Source organism: Saccopteryx leptura, chromosome 13 (assembly GCF_036850995.1).
Source record: "Saccopteryx leptura isolate mSacLep1 chromosome 13, mSacLep1_pri_phased_curated, whole genome shotgun sequence".
Lineage (NCBI taxonomy): Eukaryota > Metazoa > Chordata > Mammalia > Chiroptera > Emballonuridae > Saccopteryx > Saccopteryx leptura.
In genome coordinates, this window is record NC_089515.1 from 54,394,981 (window position 1) to 54,417,951 (window position 22,971).

Genomic DNA, 22,971 nt, shown 5'->3' on the forward strand with positions numbered 1-22,971 from the left:
CACTGCGATTGGCTAGGAAGCGGAGGGGGACGGTAGTTCCCGCGTGGGCCCGCCCTACCGTCCGCGAGAGGGTCCGGGAACGCGGCCGCGGGCGGAGCCTTCGGCGGCTCGGAGGCTCTGTCCGCACGCCGCAGGAGTCGAGCGGCCGGGCCTCTTCGTTTTGAGTTGGTCTCCCGGGAGCGGCGAGGGCGTTCGGCGGCGGAGGCAGCGCTGGCTGGGGCCCGCCCGGGGCTGGGCCGGGCCGGGGCGCGGCGGGCGTGGGCGCGGCGTCGGACCTGGGCCTACGCGGTGACCGTCCTCGGCGCGTGTCCCGGGCTGTCTTTCCAGGTCTCTGCGATTATTGTTTCGGGTTTTCCTGCAGATGTGTTGAATTTGGGCGGAGGGTTCGCGCACCCCTCGTTGCGCGCGGGGGCCGCTGTCCCTGGTTTGGAGAGTGCGGGCCTCTCGTCGTCTGCTGGTGTGTTTGCCTCTCGGGATGGATGGAGGGAAGGGGACGGGGTGACATGGTGGTTCGGTCCCCCGGTGACCCTCCCATTACCCTGAAGGTCTCGCCGGCGTCAGCCGGGAGCCAGGCGGGTCCCGCCTGGGGCTCTCACCTGGGCTGCAAGGAAGCATCTCTCGCCTCCTCTCTCATCTTCCTCTTCCCTCCCGCAACTCTTCTCCGGCTTGTCTGTTCTCAGTCTCTCTCTCTCTCTCTTTTTTTTTTTTTCTTTTTGCCGCATTAAACCCTGCGGGAGGGTCTTTGTCAGGATTCTCCAAAGCTGGCGTCTGACAACCCCTCTGGTTTGCATTGCAGGTCTGCCACCTGGGCGCAGCTCGCTGGAGGAGGGGAAGATGCCCTCCGATTCTTTCTGTTTGGTGGCCCAGGCCCGACTGGACTCCAAATGGTTGAAAACGGACATCCAGGTGGGTCTGTGTTGCTTGGAGCATGCCCCGTTCTTGCTGTGTTTCTGCCTCCATGTTTAGATTTCTGGTGAAGGGTCTCTTGAGGGTAGGACGCGAATCGGATCGTGTTAGGTTTACCACCCACGGCTTAAAGGGTAACGTTTATAGTGTTAGTTTATATTGCTGCTCTTAAAATTTTACTTGGTGATTGAATGATTTGGGAGGGGGGGAGGAAGGGAAGGAGAGAAACATCGATTTGTTCTTCCTTTTATCTGTGCATTCATTGGTTGATTCTTGTATGTGCCCTGACTGGAAATTGAACCTGCAACCTTTGCATATCCCTTGGGAAGTTCTTAATCCACTGAGCTACCCTGCCAGGCAGGGCCTTTTATTGCTGTGGGTTTTTGTGTTTTTTTTAAATATAGATGTGTGGTTACACTTTAATTACAGTTATTTGTAAGTGCAAAACACTTGCGATCTTGTTATGCAGAATTTCTTCTGATGTGTAAAAGGTCGGTGTCGTTTTCAACTATATCTGGTAACTGTACAGTGACAGTTTCGAAGACGTTTAGTTAATGACATGGGAAAAAAAGTGGCATAAGTTCTAAAGAGAACTCATTTGGTGGGATCCTGTGCTTGTGTTTCTGGAGAGAGGAGAGTTTAGTTGGAGTTGTTTGTTTTGTGTCTGTGACTGGTCTTATTTAGAGGAGTGCTCAGATTTTTTTACGAAAAACATGTGGAGACAGCACACAGTGAAAAATATGCAAATAATGTGTTGTGGAATTGTGCACTTGAAACCCATATAATGTTTTTTGTTTTTTTGTTTTTTGTTTTTCTTTTAACAGAGACAGAGAGAGAGTCAGATAGGGACAGACGGATAGGATCGGAGAGAGAAGCATCAATCATTAGTTTTTCATTGCAACACCTTAGTTGTTCATTGATTGCTTTCTCATATGTGCCTTGACCGCGGGCCTTCAGCAGACGGAGTAACCCCTTGCTCGAGCCAGCGACCTTGGGTCAAGCTGGTGAGCTTTCGCTCAAACCAGATGAGCCTGCACTCAAGCTAGTGACCTCGGGGTCTCGAACCTGGGTCCTCTGCATCCCAGTCCGACGCTCTATCCACTGTGCCACCGCCTAGTCGGGCGAAACCCATATAATGTTATTAAACTATGTCACCCTAAAATTTAACAAAAAAAGAACATGTGGAGACTGATGTTGGCCTTCTACTCGCTAAGGTTTTGACTTAATAAGGTAATTGCTCGCTTGTCCAGTAATTCTTAAATAAAAAATAGCAGTAATATTTACAGACCGATCTTTACCCCAAGTTATTTTTGTTTGCCAGTAGTTGGGAAAAACTACTTTGGTAACTCCACATTACCAGCAAAAAGAAATATCTGAAGTATTTTGTGGTCTAAGTGTTTTTTTTTTTCTCTTCCCTGAAGTTAAACATTTTAAGTATTTCTAAAGGAATCTACCTTTTTACATATAATCTTATGTATGCTCATGATAGTTTATCAAGTGTCACAGATAACTCATAGAAAGGATTTCTGCTCATCTTTCTTTTTAAATTTTTATTTATTGATTTGAGAGAGATATCGATTTGTTCCATTTATCTATGCATTCGTTGCTTGACTCAGTACATGTGCGGACGGGGGATCGAACCTGCGATCTTGGCGTATCGGGACGACACTCGAACCAACTGGGCTGTTGGGCTGGGGGCTTTATTTTATTCAAGTGTTGAGTCCTTGATAGAGCAGAGAACCTAGTGTTTAGTGCTGTGCTGTGACTGATGCCATTGCTGTTAGCGGTGTGATGTTAGATCCAAAAAGCACAACAAATTGGGTCAAGAATGGGCGTAGTAGAGCCTCTTTTGGATATTGTCTTTTAATTAGCAGTTCCTGTCTGTTTTCCTTTGTCTTGTTTCTTTTTAAGCAGGGTGGGGGAAGTGAGAGAAATAATTTCTTATTGTGAAATCTTGAGATTCAGGCAAACTGATATTAAGAATTGCTTTTATGTTAGTGTTTATGTATTTTGGGGAACCTCTTTTGAAGTAAAAAACTCGAATGAACTAATGAAAACTAATAAAGTGTTTCTTCTTAGAAATCATAACGGAACACCTGCTAAGTAGGGGTTCTAGCGTCAAAACCAGTTTCATGCTGAGTTGAGTGCCTACAATGAGTCAGGCAGATATACATAAAAAACAAATATCACTAAGACCTTCAGAATGCTGACCATTTTACTTTTGATTTATTCACTGTAATACACAGTGCGTGGCCCTCCTCAGCTGATTTTTTTTTTTTTTTTTTTTAGATTTTATTTATTTTTACTAGAGAGAGAGAGAGAACAGGGGGAGGAGCAGGAAGCATCAACTCCCATATGTGCCTTGACCAGGCAAGCCCAGGGTTTTGAACCGGCGACCTCAGCATTCCAGGTCAGCTCTTTATCCACTGCGCCACCACAGGTCAGGCGTGTTTTGAATATTATTTGGAAGTGTAGCCACACTCCTTCTCGGGTCAGGGAAGAAGCCTAGGTTTTGGATAGTGGCCCCGAGGAACAGTGTATTATAGGACAGGTTTTACCCTACCTGTCTTGTTGGGATGTCTCTCTCACCTGCAGTGGGAAGTGTCCCATTGCTAAAGCTTTGAACTGGGAGCAGGATTCACACCTGGTTAGTGAATGACCAATGTGTGGGGTAGAAACAGGTTTCTTAGACACAGGATTTAGCAAATCAATTTTCTACAGCTATTTCCGCTTTGAAGGTTTTAGTGACTTTGGAAAGGAAAAGTTTATGGAGACCGTGAAAGCTTTTAACATGTGTGTATTATTAACAAGATATTGACTGTAGACTTTCTTAATCGTGGCTGTTTAGACATGTCAGGCCTTGGACCTTGCCAGCATTGGCCTCTAAGGGGGCGCCCGTTCTACAGCAGGCATATATCTAGTTTTTACATATACACCTTTAATTCTCTCAACACTGTTTTCTGATTGTTGTGTGGGGTCCCTTGAGTCACATTTTACTTTACAACTCCTGAAGAGGCAATAAAACAGCTGATAGGAGTCAGCTACATTTATTGCCGTTACTCCTTGTCTTTTAGGTGACTGGAGGGGAGATAGTGAGGCAGACTCTTACATGTGACCTGACTAGGATCCACCTGGCAACCCCGTCTGGGGCTGATGCTTGGAGTACCAAGCCATTATTAGCACCTGAGGCTGTTGCACTCCAAAGGAACTTTCCTCAGTGCCCAGGGCCATGCTCGAACCAATAGAGCCACTGGCTTTGGGAGGGGAACAGAGAGAGAAGGGGGAGAGGAGAGAAGCAGATGGTCTCTTCTCCTGTGTGCCCTGACTAGAAATCAAACCCAGGACGTCCATATGGCAGGTTGATGCTCTATCCCTCAGGGCCACCATTACTCTTTTTTTTTTTTTTTAAAAGATTTTATTTATTCATTATAGAGAGGGGAGAGAGAGAGAGAGAGAGAGAGAGAGAGAAAGAGAGAGAGAGAAGGGGGAGGAGCAGGAAGCATCAACTCCCATATGTGCCTTGACCCGGCAAGCCCAGGGTTTTGAACCGGCAACCTCAGCATTTCCAGGTTGACGCTTTATCTACTGCGCCACCACAGGTCAGGCGCCACCATTACTCTTTATGTTTGTAGCAAGAGCCCTGTCTGATCCAGTTAGCAGGCTTTTCAGTGAACTCAAAAGTCAGTTAAGCAAAGGATCTACAAAAAATAATACACGATGCCTTAAAAGCTTTTTATTCTTAAAACTTACATGAATATCTATTTACTTGTCTTGAAGTAAGGCTACGGACACAAGGATGGTCTTCTCCTGTTCTTTCTTGCATAAGCTGTACTCAGATGAATTTCCTACAGTTTCTATTTTTGGGTTCTTTGAAGTGGAGCATGAAATTAGATATGTATGAAGCAATTTTTAAAAACTTTATTTTGAAGTAATAATAATAATAGACTCACAGGAAGTTGCATAGAAAGTAGAGAGGTCACTGCATGCTGGTCTGCCAGACTCCCCCAGTGCCTACGTCTCATTTGCCAATGGACAGTGTCCGTTGTGGACGTGGTTCTGTGCGGTCTCATCAGTGTGGCCACCACCACAGGGAAGTTCCAGTGCCGGGTCTTCACACAGAGGCCTCCCTCCTGTTACACCCCCCTTCCCCCACCATCTCTCACCCCAGTCGTCCCTCATCTGTTCTCCATCTCACATTTTGTCATTTGGAGAATATCATATACATACGTGACCTTTTTTTTAAAAAAAAATTTTTTTTTTCTCTTTTACAGAGACAAGGAGAGAGATAGACAGGGACAGACAGACAGGAATGGAGAGATGAGAAGCATCAATCATTAGTTTTTCGTTGCGCATTGCGACACCTTAGTTGTTCATTGATTGCTTTCTCATATGTGCCTTGACCGTGGACCTTCAGCAGACCGAGTAACCCCTTGCTGGAGCCAGCAACCTTGGGTCCAAGCTGGCGAGCTTTTTGCTCAAACCAGATGAGCCCGAGCTCAAGCTGGCGACCTCGGGGTCTCGAACCTGGGTCTTCCGCATCCCAGTCTGACGCTTTACCCACTGCGCCACCGCCTGGTCAGGCCGTACATGACCTTTTGAGGCTGGCTTTGCTTACTCGGCAGAATAATACCCTTGTGGCCCCCTCACAGTTGTTAAGTATACCCATAATTAAACTCAGGCCGTTTATTTGTCTCTTCTACTCATCAGTTTAAAATGCTTAAGCGTAAACATTAGCTTTTAAAATTAACCTTAAGTTTGTTAAGTTGTTAAGTGTATATACAGTTACCATAAAAAAAAAGTCAACATGAACATATTGGTAAAATCTGGTCCTAGGTTTTATAGTTGATAGGTACAATGGAGAAATAAAAGGATTTTGTAATTGCAGGCCACTTAAATTCATAATGATTCGTATTCATGTTTTGCTTATAGCCTTATATTTTTGGATCAACTCTCAGCAGTTTATACATTTTGTCAGCTTTCGTTTTGAAGAGCTGACTTTTAGCTTTGATTCTTGGAAAAGACTGATAGTTGATAGTTTTAAGGGAAAGAAAGTGAGTTTCCTATCAGAGTTTGACAACAAGGCTTTATGTGGAAGAAATTGAGTTAACATATTTCAGGTACCCAAGACAAGAAAATGGGAGCCCCTGATTTTATCAGTTTACTAACGAGTGCAGACTGGGGAGGTGCTGGTCCACGAGCCTGTGCTGAGAAATTGAGCAGATAAAGCTCTTTAGATGACGGACTGACTGTAGATTGATGTGAAGTCTGATGGTGGGCATTAGACCCATAGTTGTGGGTAAAATCTAGAGTAAGTGAGTTTTAAGCACATAGTAACTGCATGCTCAGATAGGGTAGATTATAATATGATTGTGCTGCAGCATGTAATGTTAATCCTCTGCATGGAAGCTGTCACTTGAGATGTGTTTTTCATCTCTAAAGAGGCCATTCGGGCCCCGTTTATATCTTTCGTTCACTTGTCACTCTTTTCATGTTCTCTTACGGCTGTGAGCACACAGAGCGTGTCTGCGACAGAGCCTGCCAGTCCCGTCACCTTGGTCACTGTGGGGGTTGGTTCTATTGATGGATGCTATCATTTCTGCTGATTGATTGCTGTGGTCTGGGGCATGTTTGCATGCCTGGTCACTTTTTCCTGAATGCTGGGTGGACATTATATCTATCACAGTCTTCTGTGGTGGGTTTTGTTTTATTTCTTTGAAGAGCCTCATTTGTCTAGCAGGCCTGGCCATTACTTGGGATCAGTCTGACCTTTTAGGTTTGTTGGGGCCGATCTAGCACAGCCCTTAGTCCTGGGCTAATTCACTTGCCCAGGAAGGCCATGTCCTCCTGGGGTGTCATGTTGGGAAGCCTTTCTGTTCTGGGGGGTGGAATGTGAATCACGGAGAGTCTGCCCACTCCTGTCCAGTGCTTCTGGTCTGGTCCCTGCCTGGACAGTTTCTCATCCCGCACCCACATCAGCCAGAAACTCGGGGTCCCCTCTGCCTGTGTCCAGAGATCACCTCTCAGCTCTCTGCTCTCCTGTACTCTTGTTATTTTGGCCTACTTATAGCTGATCTGTCTCCTCACTCAGCATGACCTCCGGGCTCTCTTTGGTCCCTGTCCCTGGGCTGCAGCCTGGCGGCTGCTTCCAGCCGTGAGCTCAGGCGGCCATGGGCCTTCCTCCCGGGTTGCCCTCCTCCGGGAGCTCGGGTCTGGGCTCTGTTGTCCCGTGCTCGAGAAGAGCTGTCTGGTTTTCTAGGTGATTAGCAGAGGTGATTCCTAAAGAAGTTAATCCCTCATAGGTGGAGGCAGAGGCTTTACTAATCTGCTTTAATCTCATTTCTGATGTTTCTAAGTTTTAGAGATTGTTCTGGTCTAGAATTCCTTGGTGGTGGTTAAATGAATTTTATTGAGGTACAGTTATATTTAGTAGGATGCATCTGTTTTAACTGTGTCATCTACAGTGTTTCAGCAGTTTGATAAACTGCCACGTTGGGTACTGTTTTATAGTCTCCACTTTTCTCTTGGACTTTCCAGTCTCATCTTTCAGTGGCTTGAATGTGTCAAAGCTGCGCAGCCTCCAGGGTCCTGGCCAGCATCGCCCCTCCCCCAGGATGGGCCCCAGCGTGCCTGTGGGCCGCCCTCCATTTTCAGTCTTCGTGTCATGTCACACAACGGGGCACAGGTGATGGCTTTCCGGTCGCCTGCCATAGAGCTGATGCAGAGCCGGGGAGGTGGGGGCACAGCAGCAGCTGGCTCTGTGGGGTGAGCAGTCACCAGTTGGCCAGGAGAGATAAGGGAGCTGGGTATTTTAATTCTTGCCTTTTTGCTTTTTTCCTTGGACGGTTTTGTGGCTTCTCCTTGCAACCTTGTGCGGAGCCTCCCGGGCCCAGTGACTGTGCCTGCTGCACGGTGGCTGTCTGCCACGCGGTGGAGGGGGCCAGTGCCATGACACAGACTCAGCAGGCCGCTTCTGCAAAGGGCCAGGTAGTAAATACTCCTGCGGGCCACGTGCTCTCTGTGACAGCACTCGCCCTTGCTGGTGGCCTGCGAGAACAGCTACAGATGATATGTCAACAAGCGAATGTGGCTGGGATCCAGTAAGACTTGATGGGTGCTGAAGTCTGCTTATCATAATTTTCAGGTGCCACACCACATTTTCCATCTCGATTACTTTTAAACCATTGGAAAGTGTAAAAAGCATTCTTAGCTTGTGTGTGGGTCATATAAAACCAGGTGGTGGGTCAGATTTGGCCCATGGCCAGGCCACAGTTTGCTGACCCCATAGTAACAAGCTGTGCCGTGGCTTCCTGTGCTGGCTGTCCTGTTCTCTGTGCCGTGGGCTTCCCGTGCTGGCTGTCCTGCTCTCTGTGCCATGGGCTTCCCGTGCTGGCTGTCCTGCTCTCTGTGCCGTGGGCTTCCCGTGCTGGCTGTCCTGTTCTCTGTGCCGTGGGCTTCCGTACTGGCTGTCCTGCTCTCTGTGCCGTGGGCTTCCCGTGCTGGCTGTCCTGCTCTCTGTGCCGTGGGCTTCCCGTGCTGGCTGTCCTGTTCTCTGTGCCGTGGGCTTCCGTACTGGCTGTCCTGTTCTCTGTGTCGTGGGCTTCCCGTGCTGGCTGTCCTGTTCTCTGTGCCGTGGGCTTCCGTACTGGCTGTCCTGCTCTCTGTGCCGTGGGCTTCCCGTGCTGGCTGTCCTGTTCTCTGTGCCGTGGGCTTTCGTACTGGCTGTCCTGTTCTCTGTGCCGTGGGCTTCCCGTGCTGGCTGTCCTGCTCTCTGTGCCGTGGCTTCCCGTGCTGGCTGTCCTGTTCTCTGTGCCGTGGGCTTCCGTACTGGCTGTCCTGCTCTCTGTGCCGTGGGCTTCCCGTGCTGGCTGTCCTGCTCTCTGTGCCGTGGGCTTCCCGTGCTGGCTGTCCTGCTCTCTGTGCCGTGGGCTTCCCGTGCTGGCTGTCCTGCTCTCTGTGCCGTGGGCTTCCCGTGCTGGCTGTCCTGCTCTCTGTGCCGTGGGCTTCCCGTGCTGGCTGTCCTGCTCTCTGCCCGCCCTGTGCCGGGGCTGCCGTCTGCTAGGGAGTGTCAGCGCTGTAGTCCATGGCTGGGGCTCTCCTGTTTAGGACAAAATTTGTCTGCATTTTTCTTTTCTGTGTTCACTCGTGATCTGTTTCTGTTGTTTTCTATTGATTTCATTTTTTCAGTTGTATGGCCTTGTCTTATCCATTATTAGATTTGAATTCCAGATGTATATGAAAACTTGCTGTGATTGTGTGAGGCTCTGGGTAACAGGCACGCTCTTCCGGAGAGGATTACCAACTTAGCACTGGCCATGCCAGCTCCTTGTGGGCTGTCAGGGGCTGACCTGTCCCACACTGGGCTCCTTCCCTGGGCGGTGGGCGCTTCCCCTTCTTTCTGCTGTGTGTGGCCCTTTAAGGTGCCACTCACAGTCACAGCACGGTGGCGTGTTTACACACTGCCCCTCCCTGTGGGGACGCTGGCTCCACCCTGTCTCAGAGCTCTGAGATGATGGGCTCTTGGTCCCAATGAGCTAGTACTCACAGGAGCGCAGGGTCCACCTGCCTGCCGGGCAGCAGCCCCAGCCTCCCTGGGCTGCCCCCCTGTCTCGGGCCCAGACCTGCTCTCCTGCGGTGCCTGTGTCTGCAGACAGCTGTACCGTGTGCCTCTGCCCGCCTCCCCGTCTCCTCCTCGCTTTGTTCGGAAAATGTTTCAGAGTTGCTGTGTTACTCTGTGTTCAGTAGGTGCCTAGTAGAATTTTTCTGCAAGGATAGAGAAAAAGCCACATACCTTTTATTTTAGTCACCTGCAGGTGTTTGCCAGGAGTCACGTGTTTGGTCAGAGTATGTTCACGGCAGCTACCTGGTCAGAGGTGTGAGCGGAGCTGGGGCTTCTGTGAAAACTGAGTTGGGTGCCGGGTTGGTGTCATCTTGCTGTATGACAAATGGCTGAGCACATATGTAGCAGCTTGGAACCCCGCCTGTGTCCTCTCTCCCAGTGCGTGTGGGTCGGGGGTCTGCTGCTGCTGTCCCCCGGTGTGGCCGGGCCATGCGTGTGGGTCGGGAGTCTGCTGCTGCTGTCCCCCGGTGTGGCCGGGCCATGCGTGTGGGTCGGGGGTCTGGCCTAGCTTAGCTGGGCCTCTGCTGCTGCTGTCCCCCGGTGTGGCCGGGCCATGCGTGTGGGTCGGGGGTCTGGCCTAGCTTAGCTGGGCCTCTGCTGCTGCTGTCCCCCGGTGTGGCCGGGCCATGCGTGTGGGTCGGGGGTCTGCTGCTGCTGTCCCCCGGTGTGGCCGGGCCATGCCCTCACCCGGTCCCCTGGGGTCCACGTTGGCAGAATTCAGTTTGTGGTGGCTGTGGGACTGAGTCGTGGGCTTCTAGAGACCGCCCCTCTCTGCTGGAGCCGGGGGCCATCCATGGCTGCAGAGAGTGTCTCCCAGATGGCCTTGCCCTAAGGGCTTTTCCTGAGTAGGCATGGTCCCCAGGACAACCTTCCTTTGCAGTAACTTGACACCAGTTTATGTGGGACCTTACGTGACTATGCAAGTTCCTTGACTGTAGCCATCAAGGTCACAAGGGGATGTCTCATTGTGTCCACACTTCCCACCCGCACTCGGGGGATGACACAGGGCACATGTGCACTAGGACGTGAGCATCTTCAGGGCCTACTTAGACTTTGTTGCCTACCGCAAGTTCTCTGGGTGAAAGTGAGATGTTAAAAAAAATGACTTGTCCAGGTAGGTGAGCGGGAGCTGTACAGGGTGGGGGGACGTGTCTCCAAGTCCAGAGGTGTTGTGTGCGCCCTCAGCACACAGAGCGCCCCCCAGTCCTCGCTCTGTTTACAGACACTGAGGCTGGAAACAGCTAGTGCTTCATGAGGGCTCTGCGTGCTGGCACGGGGACAGGACTAAACACAGACGAGGCCCTGGCCCTTCACTACAAGATGGGCACCCGAGCCCTGGTTGGAGCCTCATCCCGATACGCCAGGGCTGCAGGTTTGATCCCCAGTCAGGGCACATACAGGACTCAATTCGTGAATGCATAAATAAGTGGAACAACAAATCGTTTCTCTCTCTCCCTTCCTGTCTCTAAAATCAATCAATAAAAATAAAGAAAATAAATAAAAGATGGGCAGCCGTGTCTCTCAATGTGAAGCATCTTGTGTGTCTGAGCAGAGGCTTTGGTCGCACCTGCCCTCTTTGGCCCAGATGCTGCTCTGCGGGCCGGCGCCTTTCCCTCGCCCTCGCCCTCGCCCTCGCCCTCGCCCTCGCCCTCGCCCTCGCCCTCGCTGGCGACTTGCTCTTGGAAATCTCTTCTGACTCAAATACTGACAGGTGAGAGAGCGTTTTTGTTTGTGTGTGTGTGTTTAATGTCACTATGGACTTAGGTGTTTTTATTTACATTTGCAGTACACTATACTGTTATGTATTTTGATTCTTTTTTTTTTTTTTTTGTATTTTTCTGAAGCTGGAAACGGGGAGAGACAGTCAGACAGACTCCCGCATGCGCCCGACCGAGATCCACCCGGCATGCCCACCAGGGGCGACGCTCTGCCCCTCCGGGGCGTTGCTCTGTTGCAACCAGAGCCACTCTAGCGCCTGGGGCAGAGGCCAAGGAGCCATCCCCAGTGCCGGGGCCATCTTTGCTCCAATGGAGCCTTGGTTGCGGGAGGGGAAGAGAGAGACAGAGAGGAAGGAGAGGGGGATGGGTGGAGAAGCAGATGAGCGCTCCTCCTATGTGCCCTGGCCGGAAATCGAACCCGGGTCCCCCGCACGCCAGGCCGACGCTCCACCGCTGAGCCAACCGGCCAGGGCCTGTATTTTGATTCTTAAAATTGTTCTCAGTTTGGCCAGTAGAGTCCTCATCAGGCTTTGAGCTACTTTTCTGGTGCAAATATAAGATGTTTCCAGTTTCCTTTATCAGCCTGGGCCCTTGGATCAGCCTGTTTTCCAAGAGCCGTGGTCTTGCTTAGAGGGAAGTGGTACTTAGAATCCAGTATCTGGGCGCTGGGGAGCTCACTGCTGCTAGAGTGCCATTGATTCTAGTTCCTTCACAGACAGCGGGCAGATACATCTACATAGAAGTCCATACTGAGATTGTCAGTTCAAATTGTCTTTAAATGGCCCTGGCCGGTTGGCTCAGCGGTAGAGCGTCGGCCTGGCGTGTGGGGGACCCGGGTTCAATTCCCGGCCAGGGCACACAGGAGAAGCGCCCATTTGCTTCTCCACCCCCCCTCCTCCTTCCTCTCTGTCTCTCTCTTCCCCTCCCGCAGCCAAGGCTCCATTGGAGCAAAGATGTCCCGGGCGCTGGGGATGGCTCCTTGGCCTCGGCCCCAGGCGCTGGAGTGGCTCTGGTCGCGGCAGAGCGACGCCCCCTGGTGGGCAGAGCATCGCCCCTGGTGGGCGTGCCAGGTGGATCCCGGTCGGGTGCATGCAGGAGTCTGTCTGACTGTCTCTCCCCGTTTCCAGCTTCAGAAAAAATACAAAAAAACCCAAAAACAACAACAACAATAAAACAAATTGTCCTTAAAAATATCCTTGATTTTTTTCCCTTTTTACTCTTAAAACCTTAGTTTCTAGTAACATGAACATATTTTATCATAAATGTAGGTTTTATTATATTAGCATTGTTTCATCTTACAGTAGACAGGAAATAGTTAAATATTTTTAGTGTCAATATTGTGATTATCAATAAGTCCAATGTGTAAAGTTTAAGATCTTTATTTTCCCCTTGGAGTATATCTGACTAAAGATGTACAGTTTAAGAGGCCATTGGAACACTTTTCTTTAAATAGATGGGTAATTTGTTTGTTACCAGTCATAGGTTTTGCTTTTTTTACAATTTAAGTTTAGGGGTTTTTTAGTGAGAGTATGGGGAGGCAGAGACAGACTCCTGCATGTACCCGACCAAGATCCACCCGGCATGCCCACCAGGGGGCGATGCTCTGCCCATCTGGGGCGTCGCTCTGTTGCATCCAGAGCCATCCTAGCGCCTGAGGCAGAGGCCACAGAGCCATCCTCAGCGCCTGGGCTAACTTTGCTCCAATGGAGCCTTGGCTGCGGGAGGGGAAGAGAGAGACAGAGAGGAAGGAGAGGGGGAAGGGTGGAGAAGCAGATGGGCACTTCTCCTGTGTGCCCTGGCCGGGAATCGAACCCGGGACTTCCACATGCTGGGCCAACATGCTACTGCTGAGCTAACTGGCCAGGGCCTAATTTTAGCTTTTGAAGATGCAAATCATTTATGTTTTAGAAGTAAAGACACAAGGTGAGCTCAGAGTCTTACTTTTCTTCTTCTCCGCTGCCTTCCTCTCATGGTCCCCTGCCTGTGTCCCTGGAGGTCATCACTGTTACTTGTTTCGATTTATCTTTCCACAGCTCAGGCTTTGAGTGTCTTTTTTTGTTGTACCTTACATAAAAATTAGCATAGTACATACACGATTATGTACTGTGCCTTTTTTTTTTCCTTGTGGGAAAAATAGAGTCAGAGAGAGGGCCAGATAGGGACAGACACACAGGAAGGGAGAGAGATGAGAAACATCAATTCTTCGTTGCGGTTCCTTAGTTGTTTATTGATTGATTTCTCATATGTGCCTTGACAGTGGGGGGAGGGGCTACAGCAGAGTGAGTGACCCCTTGCTCGAGCCAGCGACCTTGGGTCCAAGCTGGTGAGCTTTGCTCAAACCAGATGAGCCCACGCTCAGGCTGGCGAGCTCGGGGTCTCGAACCTGGGTCCTCCGCATCCCAGTCCGACACTCTGTCCACTGCGTCACCGCCTGGTCAGGCTGTACTGTGCCTTTTTTTAATTTTAAAAATTCATCTATTGATTTTTGTGAGAGAGAGAAAAAGAAAGCGGTTTGAAGTCCCACTTGTTTATGCATTCATTGGTTGGTTCTTGTGTGTGCCCTGACTGGGGATCGAACCTGTGACCTTAGGTGTACTGGGATGATGCTCTCACCAGCTGAGCTGCCTGGCCAGGGCTTGCCTTTTCCACGTGACTGCTGCTCTTGGGATGATTTTTATGAAATGTTGAATGATCGAGTAAAGAAGAGGAGGTGTGATTTCATTTACCTGTCATGTTGAAGAGCCGTGTGGTGAGCGTGGGCCTCAGTGAGTCTCCTTTGTCCTCGGCAGCTCGCGTTCACCAGGGACGGGCTCTGTGGCCTGTGGAATGACATGGTGAAAGATGGGGAAATCGTATACACCGGGACAGAGCCAGCCCAGAGCGGAGAGCTTCCTCCTAGAAAAGGTAAGGGCCTTTCACTCGTGTTTTTCATTTTGTAAAGACCTTTATAAATTACACTTGATAGAAACTTTGGAGTGCGCTGTAGAAGCAGGTGCGTCTGAGCACATCTTTGGCGATGGCCGTCTAGATGACACACAGTTAATACTGTAGGCTGCCTGGGTTCTATTGTTCCGGGTGTACGAGGCTTTCTTACCACAAGTCCTCTCACCGCCCATCACTGTGCTGTCCCCCCCCTGCTCCCCCCGCGGCAGCTTATAGGCACGTCCGTTCACATTTCTCTTTGGACGATTGATGTTCCTGTTGTATCCTGTGCTATTGATAAGTTTCCTGCTGGTTTTAATAGGGTTTTTTTTGGAGAGTGTAAAAGAAGCATGTAAATGTGGCCAGTCTCCCAGAATAACTCATGGTTATTTGGGCATGAAAGGCATCCCCACACCAAGGTAGCGGACAGGATGATAGAGACTCCAGATGTCACTCCCACCCAGGGCTGGAGGGGGCAGGGGCAGAGTGTTCCCTGTGGTCTGCCCTGGAGTCAGGGAGTCCTGGTCTGGCCTCTGGGACGGTAGTGTGGGGTCCTCAGGGAGATGCCCGAGGGGAGAAGAGCTGGTCGGGGTGTGCAGTGTGGCAGGGAGCAGGGTGGTGGGCAGGGAGCAGGGTGGCGGGCAGGGAGCAGTGGATAGTGGGCAGGGAGCAGGGTGGCGGGCAGGGAGCAGTGGACAGTGGGCAGGGAGCAGGGTGGTGGGCAGGGAGCAGGGTGGTGGCGGGGGCGGGCAGGGAGTAGTGGACAGTGAGCGGGGAGCAGTGAACAGTGGGCGGGGAGCAGGGTGGCGGCAGTGGGCAGGGAGCAGTGGGCAGTGGGCAGGGAGCAGTGAACAGTGGGCGGGGAGCAGTGAACAGTGGGCGGGGAGCAGTGGGCAGGGAGCAGTGGACAGTGGGCGGGGAGCAGTGGACAGTGGGCGGGGAGCAGTGGACAGTGGGCAGGGAGCAGGGTGGCGGCAGGGAGCAGTGGACAGTGGGCGGGGAGCAGGGTGGTGGCAGGGAGCAGTGGGCAGTGGGCGGGGAGCAGTGGGCAGGGAGCAGGGTGGCGGCAGGGAGCAGTGGACAGTGGGCGGGGAGCAGTGGACAGTGGGCGGGGAGCAGGGTGGCGGCAGGGAGCAGTGGGCAGTGGGCGGGGAGCAGTGGACAGTGGGCAGGGAGCAGGGTGGCGGCAGGGAGCAGTGGACAGTGGGCGGGGAGCAGTGGACAGTGGGCGGGGAGCAGTGGGCAGTGGGCGGGAGCAGGGTGGCAGCAGGGAGCAGTGGACAGTGGGCGGGGAGCAGTGGACAGTGGGTGGGGAGCAGGGTGGCGGCAGGGAGCAGTGGGCAGTGGGCAGGGAGCAGTGGACAGTGGGCAGGGAGCAGTGGACAGTGGGCGGGGAGCAGTGGACAGTGGGCGGGGAGCAGGGTGGCAGCAGGGAGCAGTGGACAGTGGGCAGGGAGCAGTGGACAGTGGGCGGGGAGCAGGGTGGCGGCAGGGAGCAGTGGGCGGGGAGCAGTGGACAGTGGGCAGGGAGCAGGGTGGCGGCAGGGAGCAGTGGACAGTGGGCGGGGAGCAGTGGACAGTGGGCGGGGAGCAGGGTGGCGGCAGGGAGCAGTGGGCAGTGGGCGGGGAGCAGTGGACAGTGGGCGGGAGCAGGGTGGCAGCAGGGAGCAGTGGACAGTGGGCGGGGAGCAGTGGACAGTGGGTGGGGAGCAGGGTGGCGGCAGTGGGCAGGGAGCAGTGGACAGTGGGCAGGGAGCAGTGGACAGTGGGCGGGGAGCAGTGGACAGTGGGCGGGGAGCAGGGTGGCAGCAGGGAGCAGTGGACAGTGGGCGGGGAGCAGTGGACAGTGGGTGGGGAGCAGGGTGGCGGCAGGGAGCAGTGGGCAGTGGGCAAGGAGCAGTGGACAGTGGGCAGGGAGCAGTGGACAGTGGGCGGGGAGCAGTGGACAGTGGGCGGGGAGCAGGGTGGTGGCAGGGAGCAGTGGGCAGTGGGCAGGGAGCAGTGGACAGTGGGCGGGGAGCAGTGGACAGTGGGCGGGGAGCAGGATGGCAGCAGGGAGCAGTGGACAGTGGGCGGGGAGCAGTGGACAGTGGGTGGGGAGCAGGGTGGCGGCAGGGAGCAGTGGGCAGTGGGCAGGGAGCAGTGGACAGTGGGCGGGGAGCAGTGAACTGTGGGCGGGGAGCAGTGGACAGTGGGCGGGGAGCAGTGGACAGTGGGCGGGGAGCAGTGGGTGGTGGTGGGCACAAGCGGTGGTGGGGGTGGTCAAGAGCGTTGTGTGGAGGGCACAGGCAGCAGAGGGGGTGGGCTGGACTGGAGGGCAGTGCTCCTTTGAGTGTCCAGCTGCTTCCACATCCTGGAGGCTGTGCCTGCTGGTGCAGTGGTCACACTGCCCAGGTGACACCTGTGTACACGACGTGGAAAAGCACTGCCCAGAGGGCCATGGATGTTAGGACAGCAGCCAGGCGTCCCTCACAGCAGCGGAAACTCAGAGAAGGAAGCTCTCACTCCTCGCCTGAGGGCTCACACGCAGGTGCTCCCCCGATCAGGGTGCCGATGAAGGGGCCACGGCTGGCCCCACCCTGAGGCTGACTCCTGAGAGTTGGGGGGGACCTGGGATGGACGTTTCCAGCACCCTCCAGGTCCCACTGCTGACGCTCCCCTCTCAGAGAGCATGGTGAGTCTGATTGTCCAGCGACTGGAGCCCCAGAGGGAGGGGCACGGCTTCCTGTGCTCATGAATAAGAGCTCACGGCACCAGTGGGCTCCTGAGCCGGGTGGGCAGCCCGCTCACCTTAGATCTGCTCTGCCCTCCATAACTAGTCTGTTCTCTATGGAAAGCCTGACCCCCATGGGAGTCAGCCTCCGTCTGTTGGGAGGGTGATGTCAGCTTCCACTGGAGGCCCTGCCCTGCAGGACGGAAGTCCAGGGGGCCCTGCCCTTGTGCTTGTTTGCCGAAGCCCCAGTGTCTGGTGGTAGCTCTGGAAGGAAGCAGATGGTGCGACTCCAGGCTCTGGTCAAGCAGTTGTACTTAGCGCAGAGTCAGGATGGGAAGGAGTCAGCTCCTTGGGGGGGCGGTCATGGCTGTCCTCTGAGAATGTGGTCATTGTCCACCTGGGGATTTAAACACAGCACGGGCAGCGAGGCCTGGGTGCGTCTCTGGGCCCGTCACAGTCCTGGGACCTCCAGTGTTTGTTTAAATAACCTTTGACTCCCACAGAGTGAGGCTGGGGAGCATTGCTTTTGCTTTCAAGATCTGCTGGCTCTTCCCGTCCTGGGTGTCTGACGGCCATGGTGAGCTCAGAAGAGGTGGGGGCACCCCAAGTCGGCCTCCTTATACATCCAGCTTTCCCGCTCCCTGTGGGCGCTGTGTCCAGATTCCCAGGACGGGGGAGCCACCTAGTGACCACAGGGGTGCACAACACCTGGACGGTTTCCTAGTGCAGAACTCCCGTCCTGGGGAGGGCCACCAGGCAGCGTGCAAAGGCCAGCCGGGGCCGAGAGGGCTGTGCTGAACACGTGCAGGCCGGCGTGCCTGTCCCAGGAGGGTGCCTGTCTGGTGGTAAAGGGCTTGCGCCTGGCTGCGGACTGGCCTGGCTGGTCCTGACACGTCTCGGCAGCTTTGTAAACCAAGGCAGGTCAGGTCCACTTTCCCTCTGATCTGCAGGTCATCGGCCTCTGACCATCTTCTCTCCGGTTCTGATGTCACTGCAGCTTTAATCCCAGCTAGGTTACTTTAAATTCAGGTAGTGTGGTTTTTCTGACGTCAGATGCAGGGTGGGCAAAAGGAGGTTCACATTGTCCATGTGGAAGAAAAGATGAAATTCATAAACAGTGATGCAAGGAGAAAGTGTTTCGTGGACTCACAGCTGTGACTTGCTCTTGCCTGCGATGCACGAGTCATTTCCCACCCCAGTTCCGCAGTTCTGACAGCAGCTGGGGGTCTGGCAGTCCTGTCCAGTTCTGACCCTTGCTGGAGTGAGCTCAGCCTCACCAGACCACCCCCACTTCAGGTGCTGACTACACAGAGGTCCCAGGGGTTCCCATGGGCTCCACTTGGGCTCAGTAGTTCCCCAGTGTGACTCAGAGTGCAGGAGAACATGACGTCCATCAATCCTCTATTAGAGGGTCGGCCCGAACAAGCAGACACAGGGCTGTGCAGGCGCGGTGGGCGGGGCCTGCGGAGTTCAGGCGAGCAGCTAGCGACCGAGGACAGTGTCGCAGCTCTGAAACGGGGCAGGGCGTTGAGGCAGTGTTTTGAAGCCCTGCGTCAAAGAAGGATCTGAGGGACAAATCGGTTTCTTTATTAAAAAGGTTACTGGGCAATTCCCTTCTTAATAAATCACACTGTACCTGTTGTTATGGGTGATGTCATGTCACTTTTTTTTTTTTTTTTTTCCCCATTTTTCTGAAGCTGGAAACAGGGAGAGACAGTCAGACAGACTCCTGCATGCGCCCGACCGGGATCCACCCGGGACGCCCACCATGGGGCGACGCTTTGCCCACCAGGGGGCGATGCTCTGCCCATCCTGGACGTTGCCATGTTGCGACCAGAGCCACTCTAGCGCCTGAGGCAGAGGCCACAGAGCCATCCCCAGCGCCCGGGCCATCTTTACTCCAATGGAGCCTTGGCTGCGGGAGGGGAAGAGAGAGACAGAGAGGAAGGCGCGGCGGAGGGGTGGAGAAGCAAATGGGCGCTTCTCCTGTGTGCCCTGGCTGGGAATTGAACCCGGGTCCTCCGCACACTAGGCCAACGCTCTACCGCTGAGCCAACCGGCCAGGGCTCATGTCACTTTTTAAAAATTGATCAAACGTTCAGCAAATGATTCGGGTCATAACTTACTTAACCTTTCCATTTCTGCGAGGGACATTTGCAAAGAGACTGACAAGTGGGTGTTACATTTTGAAAAGCAATTTATAAATTTTAAAAAATTAAAAATATTTTTTCAGATGATAGTGTCGATGGTCAGAGCGTAACGAAGAAAGGAGATGTGAATGACAAGGAGAGGAAGGAAGAGGACGAGGCCCCCGCGCCCGCCTGCCGGGCCAAGGCGATCCTGGAGAGCTGGGTGTGGGGCCGGCAGCCAGGTACTGTCACCGGGGCCTCGGCGCTCCAGGCCGCTGGTCCGCGCACGCGATCCAGACACCACCGGTGGACCTGGTGGTGGTTACGGAAGTTTTTGTTTGTTTGTTTTTTATTACGGAATTTTAAAAAATTTAACTTGCTGTGTTTTTATATTGTGGTCAAATATACGTAGCGTGCAGTTTCCAGTTTGAGTCGTCTGTAAGTGTGCGGTTTGGTGGCCACACTGCATTCCCATTGCTGAGTGACCCTCATGACCTTCCGTCTCCGGAACCTTCCCATCTTCCCAACCTGCAGCTCTGCTCATTAGGTTGTAACCACTTTCTCCTCTAGCCCCGGCCCCTGCACACTTCTGTCTCCTCTCTGTCTTTAGGATTTGACCAGTCTGTTCACCTGTAAGTGGTGGGATCGTTTAATATTAGTCCTTTTGCAACTGGCTTGTTTTATTAATTAGCATAATGTTTTCAGGGTTCACTCTTGTGATAGCATGTGTTAGAATTTCCTCCTCCTTTTTTCTTTTCTTGTGGGAGAGACAGACAGGGACAGATAGGGACAGACAGGAAGGGAGAGAGATGAGAAACATCAATTCTTCATTGCAGCATCTTAGTTGTTCATTGATTGATTTCTCATATGTGCCTTGACCATGGGCCTTCAGCAGACAGAGTGACCCCTTGCTTGAGCCAGCGACCTTAGGTTTAAGCTGGTGAGCCCTGCTCAAACCAGATGAGCCTGCAGTCAAGCTGGCGACCTTGGGGTTTTAAACCTGGGTCCTCCGCATCCCAGTTCAACGCTCCGTCCACTGCGCCACTGCCTGGTCAGGCGGGATTTCCTCAACGCTCCGTCCACTGTGCCACCCCTGGTCAGGCAGGGTTTCCTCAGCGCTCCGTCCACTGTGCCACTGCCTGGTCAGGCAGAATTTCCTCACTTTCTAAGGCAGTGTAATATTCCCGTGTATGTATGGACTGCATTCATTTATCCAGTCGCCCGTGGATGGGCATTTGGGAGGCTGCCACCTCTTGACTGTTGTGACTCACGCTGCTGTGGGCGTGGGTAGGCCACGGTCAAGTCTCTGCATTGCCTTCTGTGTGTGTATCCCAAGGGGCGGACCTGCTGGAGCGTGTGGGGACGCTGTCCCTTTCTGGGGACCTGGCAGACGTGTCCCCAGCAGCTGCAGGGTGTTACCGCCCCACCAGCGTTTCTGAGCGACCCAGCGGGTCACCGTCCTCCCTGGCATGCAGTGTTGTCACTGTATTTTATTTTAGCTATTCTGATAGGTGTGCGGTGATGTCTCACTGTGGTTTGGATGTGCAGCTCCTATGGCTGAGGATGATGACCCTCTCTTCTTCTGCTTATTACCACCTGCGAATTGTTTTCAGATAAATTAAAAAAAAAAATTCTTGATCTTTGCGTGTTCTTTACATATTTTGGAAACTAGTCCTTTGTCCTCGCAGTCAGGCACTGTATGACCGTGATTCGGTCAGTGGTGGACCGCATATACGATGGTGATCCCATGCGATTATAATGGAGCTGATAAACTCCCATTGCCTCTGAAGTTGTGGCTGTCCATCGTCACATTGTAACACAGCCCATAACTCGTGTGTTTGTGATGCTGATGTGAGCACACCTGTTACTCTGACAGTCCTGTGAGAGTGCAACACACACAATCAAGTGTACTCAGGAGTTAATAATTCACTAGGTTACTGCCTTATGTATTTACCATGCTGTATTTTTATTTAAAGACTTTTAAATTGATTTTAGAGAGAGGAGAGAGAGAAAGGGAGGGGGGAGGAGTGGGAAGCATCAACTTATAGTAGTTGCTTCTCATCTGTGCCTTGACCGGGTGAGCCCGGCGTTTCCAACTTGTGACCTCAGCGTTCCAGGTCGACACTTCACCCACTGTGCCACCCCAGGCTGGGCTGTTCCCTACTTGACAGCTAGGTGACACACTGCCTGAGATACTGAGCTTGGTTTCCGGTCTCATTTCACAGACGTGAGTGAGCTGAAGGAGTGCCTCTCTGTGCTGGTGAAAGAGCAGCAGGCTCTGGCTGTCCGGTCGGCCACCAGCTCCCTGTCTGCCGTGAGGCTGAAGCAGAGGCTGGTCATCTTGGAGCGGTACTTCATTGCCCTGAACAGAACTGTCTTCCAGGAGAATGTCAAGGTCAAGTGGAAAAGCAGCGGCATTTCTTTGCGTCCTCTGGACAAAAAAAGGTAACCACAGAGTGAAGGAAAAATCCTAAGACCAGCCACATAGAAACCCAGCTGTGCTGTCCAGGAGAGCTCACTGAGGCGTTCAGTCATGTTCCTTTTCCATTTTTATGAAGTTTTTTTTTGTATTTTTTCCAAAGTGAGAAGCAGGGAGGCAGTCAGACAGACTCCCGCATGCACCCGACCGGGATCCACCCAGCACGCCCACCAGGGGGCGATGCTCTGCCCATCCGGGGCGTTGCTCTGTTGTAACCAGAGCCATTCTAGCGCCTGAGGCAGAGGCCACAGAGCCATCCTCAGTGCCCGGGCCAACTTTGCTCCAATGGAGCCTTGGCTGCGGGAGGGGAAGAGAGAGACAGAGAGGAAGGAGAGGGGGAGGGGTGGAGAAGCAGATGGGTGCTTCTCCTGTGTGCCCTGGCCGGGAATCGAACCCGGGACTTATGCACGCCAGGCCGACGCTCTACCACTGAGCAAACCAGCCAGGGCATTTTTATGAAGTTTTATCTTGCTTTCCCTAATTGTTTGGTATCATTTGGACAACGGCTTTGCCAATTTGCTCACGTAGTAACGGGCTACGTTGTGTAATCAGTGTCATGACTGTAAAGACCTTTCCTGTTGGGGACAGGTTGGGCCACCATGGTTGTGCAATGGCACGTGCGGATCTGAAAATGGGACCTACACGTGTGTCTGCTGTGCCTTGCTGTCGGGTTGAGGACAGTCAGACCGGAGCGGGACCTGCACATGTGTCTGCTGTGCCTTGCTCTCGGGTTGAGGACAGTCAGACCAGAGCGCTCGTGCCTGACTCGTTGAGACGCTCCGTGTGTCTATCCCGGTGTGGCTCGGACTCTGTTATGAGCAGTGCTTTCAGGCGGGGGTCTGTGCTGTGCTGGTGCACAGCAGCAGGGTTCTCTGACCAGCGCCCCATGCCCTGTGTCCCCAGCTCCCGGTCTGCGGGCAGAGGCGTGGAAGGCCTGGCGCGAGTCGGATCCCGAGCAGCCCTGTCCTTTGCCTTCGCGTTCTTGCGACGAGCCTGGCGGTCAGGTGTGTGTGCCCAGGGCATCCTGCTTCCTGTCTCCCGGGAGGGTTGGCGTCTCTCCTCCCTGCTGCCACCACCTGCCCTTGGGCCGATTCTGGTGCTATTGGTGCTGCCTGTGCCTTGTTCGCAAAAGAGAGGCATCAGAGTCTGTCCGAAAAGCTCTGTGCTTCTGAAAACACAGTGTGAAAACCACTGCAGGCCTGTGTGCGGCCTTATTTCCTAGCACAGGAAGTTAGGCTTGCTCATGCGAGAGGTATGGCACACAGGATCGACTCTAGAGACAAAAGAATTACAGTTCAGTCTCATGAGGTGTTTTTTGTTTTTTTTGTATTTTTCTGAAGCTGGAAACTGGAAGGCAGGCAGATAGACTCCCGCATGCGCCCGACCGAGATCCACCCGGCACGCCCACCAGGGGCAATGCTCTGCCCACCAGGGGGCGATGCTCTGCCTCTCCAGGGCGTCGCTCTGTTGCGACCAGAGCCACTCTA

The 22,971-nt window shown here is 53.1% G+C and overlaps 1 protein-coding gene across 2 annotated transcripts in view; it reads left to right on the forward strand.

Annotated features, from left to right (window-relative positions):
• The first annotated feature begins 68 nt into the window (after positions 1-68).
• Positions 69-22,971, forward strand: part of HERC2 (HECT and RLD domain containing E3 ubiquitin protein ligase 2) — a 129,463-nt gene continuing 106,560 nt past the window's right edge. For both annotated transcript variants that reach the window (XM_066355690.1, XM_066355689.1), the window contains exons 1-6: positions 69-327; positions 797-906; positions 14,031-14,145; positions 19,110-19,247; positions 21,231-21,450; positions 22,388-22,488. In XM_066355690.1, the coding sequence (XP_066211787.1) occupies positions 835-906; positions 14,031-14,145; positions 19,110-19,247; positions 21,231-21,450; positions 22,388-22,488 (646 nt within the window). In that variant the 5' untranslated portion in view covers positions 69-327; positions 797-834. The remainder of the gene's footprint in view (positions 328-796; positions 907-14,030; positions 14,146-19,109; positions 19,248-21,230; positions 21,451-22,387; positions 22,489-22,971) is intronic.